The 14,207-nt window shown below is 57.5% G+C and overlaps 1 protein-coding gene across 5 annotated transcripts; it reads right to left on the bottom strand.

Annotated features, from left to right (window-relative positions):
- Window positions 1–1,677: 1,677 nt before the first annotated feature.
- PRKCSH (protein kinase C substrate 80K-H) lies at window positions 1,678–13,835 on the bottom strand. Of its 5 annotated transcripts, none has more exons than XM_049876940.1 (18): window positions 13,728–13,830; window positions 13,473–13,525; window positions 13,209–13,372; window positions 12,879–12,995; window positions 12,284–12,379; window positions 12,131–12,188; window positions 11,152–11,269; window positions 9,583–9,712; window positions 6,408–6,492; window positions 5,324–5,402; window positions 4,422–4,508; window positions 3,949–4,134; window positions 3,781–3,877; window positions 3,160–3,229; window positions 2,846–2,935; window positions 2,506–2,580; window positions 2,319–2,418; window positions 1,678–2,239 (listed from the first exon to the last, which is right to left on the bottom strand). In XM_049876940.1, the coding sequence occupies exons 1-18, from the start codon at window positions 13,794–13,796 to the stop codon at window positions 2,093–2,095; spliced, it is 1,821 nt and encodes a 606-aa protein (XP_049732897.1). In that variant the 5' UTR covers window positions 13,797–13,830; the 3' UTR covers window positions 1,678–2,092. The 5 variants fall into 5 exon arrangements, with proteins under 5 accessions (XP_049732897.1, XP_049732900.1, XP_049732899.1 ...); XM_049876943.1 differs by having other exon boundaries at window positions 13,209–13,328; window positions 13,728–13,760; XM_049876942.1 differs by lacking the exon at window positions 13,473–13,525 and having other exon boundaries at window positions 13,209–13,328; window positions 13,728–13,835.
- Window positions 13,836–14,207: the final 372 nt, after the last annotated feature.

Genomic DNA, 14,207 nt, shown 5'->3' with positions numbered 1-14,207 from the left:
TGCCTTCTCCCTGTGTCCCGGCGTTTGGTGTCCGGCCGTGGCCCCATCTGACTGTCCAGCTCTCTCTCCCCCACCCCTCCCGGTGTTTGTATTAAACGTCTGTGGAGCTTCTGCTGCAAGGAACAAAAAGAAAAAAAAATCAAAAAAGCGACAAAAAAAAAAAACCAACAGAAGAGAAAAAAAGCGACAAAAAGGAAAAGAATAAAAAACACACACACACACACACAGAAGAGATTTAAAAAAAAAAAAGAAAAAAAAAAAAAAGACATAAACTGGCACCAGTTAACTTTCTTGTACTTTTTTGCCGAATTTAGCTTCTTGTAGTTTTAACTTATTGCTATGTTAACTATTTATTATCCTTGTTGCCCTGTAAGGACATTTGTGTATATTTCTGTTACTTCATCCAGTTTGCAAGTTAAAGGAACGACGATGTTCTTTCTTTCTTTCAGTTTTGCCGAGACGTGGTTATGCCTAATTTATTTATAAAAGGGGAAGTGGAATCATTAAAGTAATAATAATTCTTAATAACAGTAAAGGTAGCTGAGCGACACCCAGGGTGTGTGCCCTGTGGCCGTCCCCGCGGCCAGCGACATCAGGGTCTCAATGGGATAATTTTTGCTCTTGTCTTGAGAATTTTTTCAGTCCTATTTAGCTGGTGAAGACCCTAGCTTGTTCTTGATACATGAACCTATTTATTCTTGTGGTTTTGAGTCCTCCCACCCTCCTCCCTCCAGCAGGGCAGGCACCCCCAGGGGGTCCCCCCTCTCCCCTGCTGTTTCTTGGGGCTTTCCCCTTCCGCCCTCCGCGCCAACACGTGTGCCCACGTGGGAAGCGTGCCCGAGGCACTTGTGAGCAATAAGGGCTGGGTTTGTCCTCTACCCTGGGAGGGGGCTAGGTTTTGGAGAGGGGGCACCTCCCCGCCCCCTATCGAGGCCTAGGCCCCTGCCATCCCCAAGACTGGGAGGGGACGGCTTTTTCTAAAACACAGAACTCAGCCCAGCCAGGCCCCCTCCCTGGAGGCCAGCCCCTAACCCCAGCAGCAGGCCAGGCCAGGGCTCCCAGGAAGGTGGCCGGGGCAGGTGGCAGGGCCAGTGGAGAGGGGGCTCAGCCCCTTCAGCCCTCCCTTCATCCTGTTATTTATTTGGAAGGTTTCAAATCACGACAGAGTCCATGTTGGAGGTGATTTAAAAAAACTGTAAAAAAAAAAAAAAAAAAAAAAGCCAAAAAAAAAAAAAACCCAACAAGAACACTTTGCGTTGCGTTTAGACTATTTATTACCGGGATTACAGGCCTGGCCACGGTAACAGACTTTTACATGGAATTGTTTAATTATTTGTACTTTTCATGCCAGAAAATAAAAGTTCAGAATCTTACAGCCTTGGGTGTCTGCACTGGAGCATGGGGCTGTGTGCTAGGGAGGTGCTGTCGTCACTGGCTGTATGGCCTGAGCAGGCCGCCATCCCTCTCTGGGCCTGGGTCTTGTCTGGAGCACAGGCTCAGGAAGGGTGAGAGGCTGACTGTGACAGAAACCCAGATGGAAGTGCCAAAGCTGGACTTGAACCCCAGTCTGTTTGCCTGAGGCCCCCCCGCCAACTGTGGTGCTGACTTGATGGGACAGGCCTGCAGACATCCCACCCTACCCCTTCTCATGCAAGCAAAGCAAGGCACACAGAGGACTGAGGGTGTCCATGTTTATTGTTTTCAGGTCATAGGTCAAGTTACTCACCCCCACCAGGAGGGGAGGCAGATGCCCCAAGCAGGCGGCAGAATGAGCCACCAGGAAAGACACAGGGAGGCAGGCTCCACTGGGGCCTGGGGTGTGGCTCAGCCCTGCCCAGCCCCCTGAGAGCTGGGCACAGCCCCACACTGTTCCTGTCCCCACGGGGGAGGAAGGCAGCTGGGGGAGCAGCCTGGGTCCACAGGCTGAGGGTGGGCATGCAGCTCGCTGGGGCTGGGTCATTCATGCCTTGAGGTTCTGGGGCAGGAGAAGGACCAGATGGGCAGGAGGGAGATGGAGGGGACAGTGGTGGAGGGGCCGCTGAGGCTGAGCATTTTCCTAGGCGGAGCGACCTCAGCCCTGGCTTGGGCCTGGCTAGAGCTCATCGTGTTCGCCGTCAGCGGGCGGCTCAGGTGGCGGCTCAGGGCAGGCGGCCGGTGTCATCAGCTCCATTAGGTACTCGCAGCGGCTGGGCTCTGTTGTGCTGGTCACCACTGTCTCCTTCCCACACAGGAGCCGCACCTGGGGCAGGGCAGGAAAGGGGCTGCTCGGGTGGGCTCGGCAGGGCCTGGGCGCCCCCACCCACCTGTCAAGCACTCACAGTCGTGGAACGATTGGGGCCCTGCCAGCAGCCTGTGCCCTGCTCATACTTCATGGCGCTGAACTTGTCGTGGTCGGGGCCGGCCCACGCGCCCCACGTGCTGCAGAGAGGGATATGCTGAGGGCCCACTGAGTTGGGCGGCGGGGGGAAGGAGGGAGGGAAGGAGGCCCAGCCCAGGACCACTCACCCAAGGTTGGTGGGGGAGCCTCCCTGTTTGGGTTTCTGCGAGACAAGCTTGAAGGGGCAGAGCCGGTAGATATACCTGTCACAGGACAGGGCTGGTAGGCACGGAGACACAGGGACAACAACCTCCTCACTACCAGCCTCTCCCCGAACTCAGACCTACACTGGCCTCAACAGCCCCGCACATAGGGGGTTCACAGGCACCTCCAAGTTCACTCCAACGCAGAGCCCCGGCCCTACTCCCCTCTGCCTTAGAGGAAGGCAGCCCCACCTAGGCCCCCGCTCCACCTCCAGAACCCACCCCAAGCCCCCGCTTCTCCCATGGGTAGGGCCCCAGCACGCACTCATTGGTAGTGAGCTCGTAGCACTGGCTGTAGAGGTAGGCAAACTCCCCACTGGGGCCAAAGTCAAAGGAAATCTCCTGCTCCAGGTTCCTGGAAGGGCAGGCCAGGGCAGGGTGAGGGGCAGCCGTGAACACAGAGCATAGCCCAGGGCTTCAGCGAGCAGTCCTGCAGCCTGGGCTCTCGCCCAGGGACCCTTCCACAGGAGCCGCCACCCGCCTCCTCCTGTTACCTCGGTGACACCCAATTACCACCTCCTCTAGGGAGCCTGGCAGCACGGCTATGGGGCGGGGGGGGGGACTCAGGATCCCCAGTACCTGATGGACTCTTCCATGTCCCTCAAGGACCGCTCGGCTTCCTCAAACTTGTTGCGGGCCTCCTGGGCAGCTGGGGAAAGGACATGGAGGTCAAAGGTGCTGCTACAGGGATAGGAGTCACAGGTATACAGCCTCCTCCCCAGGGCTGCTCTGGCAGGACTGGGCCCCAGGGGGCCCTATGGGCCCTCGCCAGCCTGGGGCCCGGCCCACCCAACCCTGACGCCCAGGCAGCAGGAGACTGGGTTCTGCAGGGAGCGAGGCCAGGGCTCCAGTTGACTCCTTGCCTGCCAGGGGTGGCACAAACGAGCTGTAGGCCGTGGAGAGGCAGGAGGGTCCCTGGGTGCTTGGTGAGGCAGGCCCCTCCCTGGCCCCAGACACCCCGTCCAGGGCTCCCCCAGCCACTACACTTGCTCTGCCACCCAGGCCTGTGGCAGGCGTGGGTGGGACCCGAGTCTTAGACCCCAGCAGGAGGAGGCAGGTAAGGGGGGGCTAAGTTGAGATTCTTCTCCCCAGTGGCAGAGTAGCAGCTGCTGGATCAGGAGAGAGCCATGCCATGGCAGGAAGTGCCCGGCCCATCCCCACTGCTGGGGACAGCAGGGCCCCCGTGGGCCCAGGCCTCACCATCGATGAAGGCCTGCGTCTGTTCATCGTAGGGTGGCATTTTGTCCTCCTCGGTGGGGCTAGCAGGCGGGGGAGGCACCAGTGGGGGCAGGGCCTCCTGGGGAAGGGGGAGAGTCAGCAAGTAACCCCTCCCCACCAACCCTGCCAGCCCCCATTCCCCCGACACACCTTGGGCTGCTCTCCCTGTGACTCAGGCTCTTCTTCCTCTTCTTCTTCCTCCTCCTCCTCCTCCTCAGCCTCTTCCTCAGCCTCTTCCTCTTCCTCCTCCAAGGGTGCTGAGGGCACAGGTGGCGGCTGTTCCTCCTTGGGCTCTGTCACGTCAGTAGGAAGTGCTGGCTGATCGGTGGGCAACACCTGGTGGGCAGGTGGGGGGGGTGGATGCCACAGACTTGGGAGTCCACCCTCCACCCCAATCCTCTGGGTCTCAGGTCCACGCACATACCATTGCCCAAGGGGAAGCCTGTTTCCACCCCTCCTGAGGGGCCTGGAGGGAGGGACAGGTAGGGGTGGAGGGCCTCCATGGAGGGTACACTGGTAGCCCAGCTGGCCAGGGTGACCCTGTGCCAGGACTGGAGGTGGTGCCTTTGTGGGGCGATGAGAATGGACAGGGGCAGGACCACATCTGCCCCTCCCCCACTGACCTCGGACCGGTACTTGTCCCTGACGGCAGCCCAGACACGGTCATAAAAGGCAGTGACGTCTGTCTGCGAGTCCCCCCCGAGGAGGGCCTGTGTTGATGAGGGTGGTGTCAGGATCGGGGCCTGCATGTCCCCTCCCTTCTGCTCCAGGCGCCATGCGGCGGGGGGGGGGGTCCTCAGGCTGCGGTGCCAGGCACGGGCGTGCTGGCTGGCCCAGGGCAGAGGCCCAGCTCCCAGCCCCAGGCTGTCCGGCTGGGCCCTGAGCCCTCCTGACCAGGCCTGAGCCAGGCTGGGCTGAGGGTGCTGTGGCCAGAAGGGGACAGCACAGGAAAGGACAAGAGGGCCAGAGAGCCAGCCACCAGAGAGACAGACAGAGACTTCCAGAGAGAGCCAGAGAGGGAAGCAGGGGAGGAAAAGAACCAGAGAGTGCCAGACCCTCTGAGGGAGAGGCTGAGACGGGACAGGGAGGGACCCAGCACTTGGCAGGGGCAGACAGAGGGATGGATGGCCACAACACGGAACCGATGAGCAGTCCAGACTGGTGAGTGGAGAGGGGAAGACAGAAAGCTGCAAGCCCTTTCGTGAGAAGGGTGAGGGGTGCACATACTCGGGGAATCAAGTGGGGACGTGTGGGGTGGGGGCAGGCATGGAGAACCTGGCTCTTTAACCCTGTGACACCTGCCATGACCGCCCCCCATCCCTCCCACAGGCCTGGGAGAAGCTGCCCTTGGTGGCTGCCATCCTGGCTCACTCAGGCATGGCCAGGCCATGTCAGCCACAGCTGGGTACCTAAGCAGCCCCTGGCCTGAGCAGTCCATAGCCAGCCTGCCCTCACCCCATGCACTGAGGTCACCCTGGAGACAACCGCCTCTAGAAGTCCAGGCCAAGGGGCAGGGTGGGGGTACCTGGGCTTCCCCTTCTGATAGTGCCCCGTCCCCATCCATGTCCAGCTCCGGGTGGGTCTGCAGCTCGGCCACCGAGACCCTGAAGGGGAAGGAGGGGGATACAGCCAGGGAAAGAGGTGAGGCCCCACTGGCTCCCAGCCAGGTAGCCAGCAGGCCATGGGCACCACATGATCTGCCCACTCTTCCCGCCGGGGCCCCTCCCCAGGACTTGTTTCAGGACCTTGAGGTGGTGGTAGGGGAGGGGCACAGGAAGTAGGCAGAAGATGAGGTCTGGGGCTGGGGGTCCCACTCTGGCCTCCAGCCCCAGAAGTACCAGGTCTCCACCACCCAGTTTCCTGCCTCCTACCCCTTACTCCACAACCTTAAAGGGGCTCAAAGAAAAGGGCGGGATTAGAAGATGGCTCCCTCATTCCCCCAGACTCATATCCTGACCCACCCAGGCTCCACCTCCTTCTACCCTCAGAACCCAATACATCAAAGCTGCCGTTCTCCCTTGTGCCTCCTCTAGCCAAGCCCCCACTAACCACGCTGGCCAGTGACCCAGGTGCCAGTCCTGCTCCCCCAATCCCATCGCCAGCCGGGGAACGGCCCACCCTGCCCGTTCTGCCCCCTTGGTCCCCCTGAAGACCACCTGCTCTTCCCACCCCACACTTCCTGCCTGCCTGATGAGCCTCGTTCTGGGTTCCCTGAGTACTCTCTCACCCCCATCAGTGCACCCCCAACTAAGCCATTTGACTGAGGTCACTGGGCCAATTCAGAGGCACAGCTGGGATTCAAAGTCAGGTCTGGCTTCCACCAAAGTGGTCAGGCCACAGAGCAGGCTGGGGAAAAGTAAGATGACCCCGCTGTCATGTTCTGGGCCTGAGGCTCCATGCTCAGTTCATCCAGCATCCTGGGAGGAGGTAAAGCGTCTCCCTTACCTCCTCAGGTGAGTACTCAGAGGCTCACTCAAAGGCCTTGAGACCGGTAGGGCCCCCAGTGAGGAGGGGGAGCTGGTGGGTGAGCCAGGGAGGGCTCTGGCTGGCCGCTAAAGGCAGGGGTGGAGGATGGGGCCCAGGGCAAGGTGGCAGGTGGGCACACTCACATCCCATCCATGTCATCATCCAGCTCCTGGAAGGCATTGGCCGCCAGCTCCTGCTCCTGCTGGGCCTTGGAGGCAGCCTGCTGCTCTGTGGAAGGGGCCAGCCCATCAGACTTCTTGCCCGCCAGCTCCCAGTACCCCAATATCCCACAGGACCACTCACCCCTGAGTACCCACTGTGTGCCCCACCCGACACAGCACAGACAAGAGGGACAAGGATTCCTGCCCTCTGGAGGGAGTAGGGGAAGACAGGCAAGAAAGTAGCAGGGGACAAGGCCAGGGGACCACTAAAGCAGGAAGCAGGGGTGGGGTGCTGGGGTCAGGAGGGCCAGGTGACAGGGCTTCTGGGAAGAGCCACGTGGGGATCAGAAAAGCTGTGGGGGAGGAGCAGGTGTGCACAGGCCACTTGAGGACCAGCGGGGAACCTGCTATGGCCAGAGCTGAGCAAGCAAGGAGGAAGGCTTCCAGGAAGTGGGATCCACACAGAGTTCTGAGCAGAGGACCAGGCCCTGAGTCAGGCTGCTGTGGGGAACTGACTAGGGGGTGAGAGTGGGAGCCAGGAGGCCAGGGCAGGGCACAGATGGGGGCTGGCCAGGGTGGGGACCGAAGAGGCAGAAGGAATGGCCAGATGCTGGGTAGACTCTGAAGTGGTGCTGATGGGGTTTGCTAAAAGGTCAGGTAAGGGTTGAGAGAGAGAGGGCGGGAGTCCCCAGGGCTTTTGGTTTGAGCAGTGGAAAGACGAAGAGCAGCCTTGACTGGAGCCAGCAGGAAGGGCAGCTCTGGGGGCAACACATTGGTGAGGCCAAACTGTCATCTGCACGGGCTGATGAGATCAGGCAAGAAGAGGCCCAAGGACCTGGCCCAGGCTCGCTCCCCAAGAAGTCAGATGAGGAGGGAGCAGTGAGGGCAGTTAGGGGGGACATGAGGAGACCAGGTAAGGGTCACTATGTAGGCCCCTGGGGGATAGCATCTCAGAAGGGAGGGGCCCGCCCGCTGGCTGCCGAGAGCTCCCAGAAGAGTCTAGTGGGTGCAGGATTGGGCCACACTCACTGGAGATGCCCTGCTGAAATGGTCTCCCTCTGCTCCCTCATTCCCACCTAACAAGGGGAGGGGGGAGAAGGCTGCAATTATTAAACTCCTACTATTTACCAGTCCTCAGCTCAGCCCACATGCTATAACAACCCCAGCATTTCCTGAGCCCTGACAGAGCTGTGGGTCATCCGTGAGATCCCACAATGCCCCCACAGACCCAACTGACCACTGTCCTCTCACAGATGCAGGGACTAAGGTGGCTTGGCAGGAGGAGGGACTTGTCTGTGGTCACGCAGTCAGTGAGAGGCATAGTCAGAGCCAAAATCAGGCCATCTGCCTCAGAGCCCATGCTTGTCCTGCCATCCTTTGGGAATCTGGGTTAAGACATGGTGCCCTGCGCTCTGACTCAGCAACTACAAGCTAAGAATGCATCTAACGGAAAACCCAACATAAGATTATCAAGACGTGTGAAAAAGGATGCTTGTGGCCGTGCAAAACGATGACAATAGGAGCAGTCAAAGAAAAGATGTGTGAATTCAATTTCTATAATATGGCCTGGCCAAAAGGCACCAAGGACCTAGGACCAAAGACAAATGGTAAAAGCGAAGAAGACATTTGCAACTTAAGCAACAAAGGCTAACCCCCTAATGTATCACAGACCCTTATGAACAAAGAAGAACACCAACGACCTGATGGAAAAACTGATAATTGGATGAAACAGATTCTGCTAGAGCCAGATAACGGAATACTACACAGCTGTTAAAAGGAGGGAGCGCACCCATGTCACCCGCCTCCCTCCCCCCTCACTAGAACGGCTACGATCAAAATTACAGGGAATAAGAAGTCTTTGCACCTGGCCCCATCTGGCTCTCCTCCTTCCTTTGCAGGCAGGGCCTTTGTCCATCTTGATCAGTGCTGTACTGCTGGCACCTGGTGTGTCCTGCTACATAGCAGGTGCTCAGCAAATGCTTGTTGGATGAATTACTGGTTTCAAGACATCAGGGAGAGCCAGCTGGCAGAGGGAGGGGAGAAAGAACACAACAGATGCCCAGAAAGATGGGGAAGGTCAACCATGTGGCCTCAGAGAGGGGGCGGTCCCGGTTCCTGCAGGCCACCCAGTTCTTTGTGACCAGCACTGTGAGTAACTAACATGTCTCCAAATCCTTCCAGTAATACCTTGTCTTTTAACTAGTTTGGAGGGGGTTTCCACCCTGCCCCACCTTTCTATCCTACTTCCAGAGTTGTGTCCCCCCAGGGAGCAGACTAAGCACCCAAAGACTGAAAATGCGGGCCAAGGCTTCAGACTTCCAGTAATGGTAGCGCAACCTGCCAACACCAAGAAATACTAGACAAAGCATAAAAAAGTCAGCCTCTTTTTGAGCCCACTCAGCGGCGCCACTGAAAGAAACTGGCGATTTTCTTTCCTAAAGATCAGAGCCAAGAAAACCCGTTGGAGTGGCTCTACTCTGTAACACATGGGGTCTCCAAAGTCACTACCAACAACAAAACAAAATCAACAACAAAACAGCCAGCCCCTTAAAATCAACTAGGATCTGACAAGACAGTAAGAACTGCCCGGGCAAGGCAGGAACCCAGGAAGCCGCATCTACCCTAAGAAACTTTGCCAGTCCTGGAAATTTTCGGTGTCTGTTTCGGTTAAGACTTCAGTGGGCAACAGATATGGAAATCAAAATCCAAGGTGGGAGACTAATAGGAGACCCCCACCAACAACTTAGCTGTGGCCCAGGGGGTGTCCTCTCCGGGCTAGGCTGGACCAGAAATAACCCAGCCTGTGCAGAGATCTCAGCTCATACAAGGCCTGTGAGGTCTGGGGAACTTCAAGCCTTGGATTTGGATTAAGAGGGGCCCCCAAATGGTAGTGTTCCCAGGCACCTGGCAGAAAGAAAACCAAATCCTCTTTGGAGAAAGAACCCTGATTCTAGGCCACAAATTACCACTATAATTAATTTTCAAATACGATGACCAATATGTAGTCAAAGATAACTAGGCATAGAAAGAAACAAGATACCATGATCAAAATCCAGTTGGAAAAACAAACAACACATAGGGAGCAAGAATCTCCCGGGCCCAGGCCCCCTCCTATCCAGAAGTGAAGGGTGAGTACTCTGGCCGCCCCATGACATACCTTCCCACAGCTTCCGGTGCTGTTCTTTGGCCTCCTTCTCTGGCTTCTCAGCCTCCTCCTTCACCGTCCGCAATGTCTCCACCTGGTCCTCCAGGGACTTCTTTCCTTCCTGTAGCTCGATGAGCTTTTTCTGGGTGGGAAGAATGCAAGAGCCCAGCTGTTCTTCTGCTCTGCCTCCTCTTCATCCTTACCACCTCCATGCCTCCATTCCACAGGACAGCCAGGGGCATCTTTCCAAAACACACACGTCACCAGATCTCGCCCCTTGCTATGGTTCCCATAGTGCTCTGGAGAGAACCTCAAATACCTGGATGCAGCCCGCAAGGCCTTAACCACCTCTCCAGCCCCATCTGCCCCATCCTAATCTCAGGCTAGGCTCCAACTGTCCTGAACAACATTCAGACTCCCAAACACTCTTTTGCCTCTATTTCTTTATACATGCTGTTCCGTCTGCCTGGCTAACTCCAAACTACCCTCAGACTTCAGCTTAGATAAAAGTCTCCTCCTCCAGAAAGTCTTCTTTACCACCTACTTCCAAGACAGGACCCAAGGCAGGAGGGGTAGGGAGTGGAGGGCAAGAGCCTCCTTTACACGTCTTATCCCAGAGCTTCCCTCTTCTCAGCAGCCCTGGATGTCCCTTTCTTTCTGTCCCTCCCACTAGACAATGCACCCCTGACGCAGATCAGGTCTGGTCCCAGCCTCCTGTCCCATGCATGACACATTCTTGGCCTCTGTGTATATTTTCACCAAGAAGGAATGGGTACACTTGGAAGGCTCCAGCCTAAGGATGGGGCCCCCAAGCTACCAGGGTTTTAGTCCAGGTCACTCAGGTGAGTCTAAGCCCCCATGAGATTGGTTTCCTCCCAAGATCTTGGCCAACACCTCTGCCTGGCTTCCTGCCAGGGTCCTCCTGCCTTCCCAGGAGGGCTGAGGTCATTTGGAGATGGCCTCCCAACATGGCTCCCCCACTCCTTCCTGAACTTGGGAAGGGCTTTGGGGTGGGAGAGAGAGATCTGGAGTCTTTCCTGGTGGAAAGAGAGCTAGAGCTCTTGCTCAGTGGGTCAGGCACAAGCCTAGGAGCAATAGTGAGGACTCTGACCCATCAAACAGACAAGCAGGTGAAGGGCAAGGTAGGGCGAAACACACCTGGGGATACATCCTCCTTTGGCCCCCCTCAAGTACCCACCCTATTGAGCTCAACATCACCTTGTTGAGTCCTCCCCCAGAACTGGGCAGCCCCACCTTACAGACAGGACAGCAGGGTGCAAAGATGAATCCCGAGTATCCCTAGGAGGTGGCAGGGCTCCTCCAAGCCCAGTTCAGTCTGATGCCTAAGGCTCTGCTCTCAACATCTGTGCTGACTACTCCCGTTTGATAACTGCATGACGAACCACTAAACCCCCAATGGACAAATCAGCAAACCAAGGCAATGACAAGCAGTAACTTGCCCCAGGACACCACTAGTCGGCTGCAGGTGTAAACTCCACCTGGTTCTGCCTGCCTGGCCAGCCCACACCTGCAGGCCAAGGGGCCCAGTCCTGCTGTGGGCAGTCCCGGGGGGGCCCTTACCTGTTTCTCCTCCCGGGCCTTCTTCCAGTCCTCAATGAGGATCTTCTTCAGGCGGAACCCCTCGCGGGTGACCTCAGCCATCTGCTGCAGAGTCTCCCTCTCCTTACGGCCCTTCTCTCTGGGGGTGTGGGGGGGGGGACACACACAGGCCACCACTAGGGGGCACTCAGGGCCCACCGGGCCTGCCTCTTCCAAAAGGGCTCCGTCCACCTGCCCCACAACACTCAGAAGGGCTGAGAGAGAGAGCAAACCTTCCCCAGGCTCTCTAAGTCTCAGTACCCTTCATCCCTGTCCTTGGTGAAGAGGAACAGTGGGCAGGCTCCGTCCACCCTTGGGGTCAGGAGATGGACTAGAGAGTGCTGGGAGGTGAGGCCAGAAGGTAGGGCTCCCCAGAGAGAAAGGAGAAGTCAGATTCCCAAACAAAAAGGCTTTGTGCCCAGCAAGCGTGTTGTGTTCAATCCACTCTCTACTCAGAAGATCTGGACTCTGATAAGTGTTTATAAGTACTGGGACTTTCAGTTTCTTTGACAAATAATTCAGCCCCACCATCAACTGACAGAAGTAGAGGGCAACTGTCCCCTCAGATGCCACAATCTTCACCACTCCCCCCTGCCTCCACTTAGCCCACAGTTCAGATTACCTGCTTGCGGGTATTTATATTCTCAGGCTCTGCTGCAGAGCGTGGCAATTAAAAGTGCCGATTCTAAAGGAGACTGACCCAGGTTTGAGTCCCGGCTTTGCTAGCTCCCAGCTACATGACCCTGTGGAAGCCATTTTCCTTTCTGAATTTCAGTGCCCTCATCTGTTGAGCAGGAAAAGGATTGCACCTGCTCCCAGGCCAGAGGGAAAACTGGTGATGTCAGGCTCACAAGGCGCCTGGCACAGAGTAAGCACGGGACACCCAAAAGCAGGAGAGGGGGTCTGATTCGCTGGTGGGGGGGTGCAGGGAGAAGGGCAAGGTGGGGGGTCACCCACGTACTTGCAGCTGTTCTCGCAGACGATGCCACTGTTATACTCGTCTGTCCCATCACAGCAGTCTGAAGGCAGAGGCAGGCTGCTGTCAGATGTGGCAGCGCCTCCTTCCTTGCTGCATGCCCTGTCTCTTCCCCAGCCCCGGGACACCCTCACTCACCACAAATTCCATCGTTGACCCGGCTGGAGGGGATGTACAAGGGCTTGTAGCCAGTATTGGAGCAGTGGAAGCTGCCATTCGGACAGGCAGCTGTGCCTGTGAGGAAGTGGGGGAGTTTGTTGAGTCAGCTCAGGTCAGGCAGGCCCATCCCTCTGCATATAGAACCTTCACCCCACAGGGACACAGAGTCCAAGAAACACGGGAAGGACAAAGCTGCACACTCAGGGCCTGCGGCTCCCCCTGCCTCTCCTCACCGAGGTCCTTCAAAACAGGGCACTGCCGCCCTCACCTCTGGTCTCTGACTGCCCTTCTGCCTCACCATCTCTCCCAACTCTAGGTGTTTGCACGTCCTGGCCCCTTTGTCTGCAGCACCCACCAGGATTCCTCCAAGAAGGCTTTCCTGACCCCTGGCTGGCTGGGGGCCTGTGGCTCCCTCTCCATAACACTGGCCACACATTTCTGGGCCTGCTTTCCCCTCCCACTCAACAGGGAGGCACTTAAGACAGGGATGGGTCTGTCTTGGTCGCTGTATAGAGCCTGGCACTCAGCAGGTGCTGGAAAAAATGCATGATGAATGAATGGAGAAACAGCTCACCTGGCTCGTCAGACCCATCCTTGCAGTCACAGTAATCGTCGTTGACCTGATCGAAAGGGATGGTGGCCGAGCCGTCTAGGCAAGTGAAAGGCTTGGACTCATCGTAGAAGTGGTGGTCTTGGGGAAGAGGCAAAGGGGCTCACTCCAGGGCAGGAAGAGGCTGCCTTAACAATACTACCTCCGCCCCCCACCCACCAGCTCAGCACTATCACCTTCCCTACCCAGAGGCTGAGAAGTGAGGGAAAAGGCCTATCGCCGGAGCCAAAGGTGGCCCCTCCCAAGCCCTACCCCCACCTCCAGCCTGGCAGGTCAGTGAACAGGGGCACTCACTGGAGAGGGAGACGCCTCGGGGCCGCTTGACCTCCACTGCAGAGCAGAAGGGGAGCAGTAGCAGCAGCAGCGACGGCAGCAGCAACATCTCCCTGGAGGTTCCGAGGCCGGAAACGGATTCTACAGAAGGAAGAAGGCTGCGGGGAGATGCACTTTCCCCCACGCTGCGGCAAGAAAACGACTACCAGTTAGTCGGAAAGGACCCAGTTCCAGCCAAAAAAAGGCGCCCCTTCCTCCTGCCAATTAGATTCCTCGATTGCTTACGAGTAGCGGGGGCTCTTTTTCCTTCCGATAAGCGTGGGGGAGTCTTTCCAAACCTGGCCAGGGAAGGCGAGTGTCACTTTGCTCAAATCAATGGTGGGACTCTCAAAACCTCCGTTCCCCGTGGAGGGGAGAGGGTTATTCAATTCCCGCCAATAGGCCTAAGAGGTTACATAGCCTACCCCGCAACACACACTCCCTCCGGCAGCCCCCTATAGGAAACTGGGGTGCCCTCCCGCCCGCTAGCTTGTCACTTACACGAGGCTGAGGCCAAAGGTCAATACCCACTGCTCCCCTCTTGCCCAGGAGCCACAGTTCCTGCTGCATAAAGAAAAAGCCTAGAATGCGTCATTTCCGGTCCCCTGCAGTGCGCCCAGAGCGGCTGCTCTGGACCGCCATGTTGGGAGTGGCATGAGCGGGGGCGCTCGACTCAAGACGGCCATCTTGGGTAGGACTATGAAGCCTTAGAAAGATAGCGCTGAACGCTCGCGCTTAATGGCGGCGCCAGGTGCCTCCATTTTGGGAGTGGCTGCTTCTGCAGCCGGAAAAGAACGTTTCCGCAAGATGCCCGCGAAGCCCAGCAGGCGAAGTAAAATGAACACGTGACTCCAAAATACCCTTCCCCCCTCCCTCGTGGCAGAACCGCTCTGCCCCGCCCCCTGTTGGGACCGCCCCCTCCGCGCCGCAGCAGCCAATGAGAGCGGCGGCGAGGAACGCGGGCGGTTTCCTTGGGAGCTC

This window comes from Elephas maximus, chromosome 3 (assembly GCF_024166365.1).
Source record: "Elephas maximus indicus isolate mEleMax1 chromosome 3, mEleMax1 primary haplotype, whole genome shotgun sequence".
Taxonomy (NCBI): domain Eukaryota; kingdom Metazoa; phylum Chordata; class Mammalia; order Proboscidea; family Elephantidae; genus Elephas; species Elephas maximus.
The sequence above is the reverse complement of the archived record's forward strand: the minus strand, read 5'-3'. Positions and strand labels throughout refer to the sequence as shown.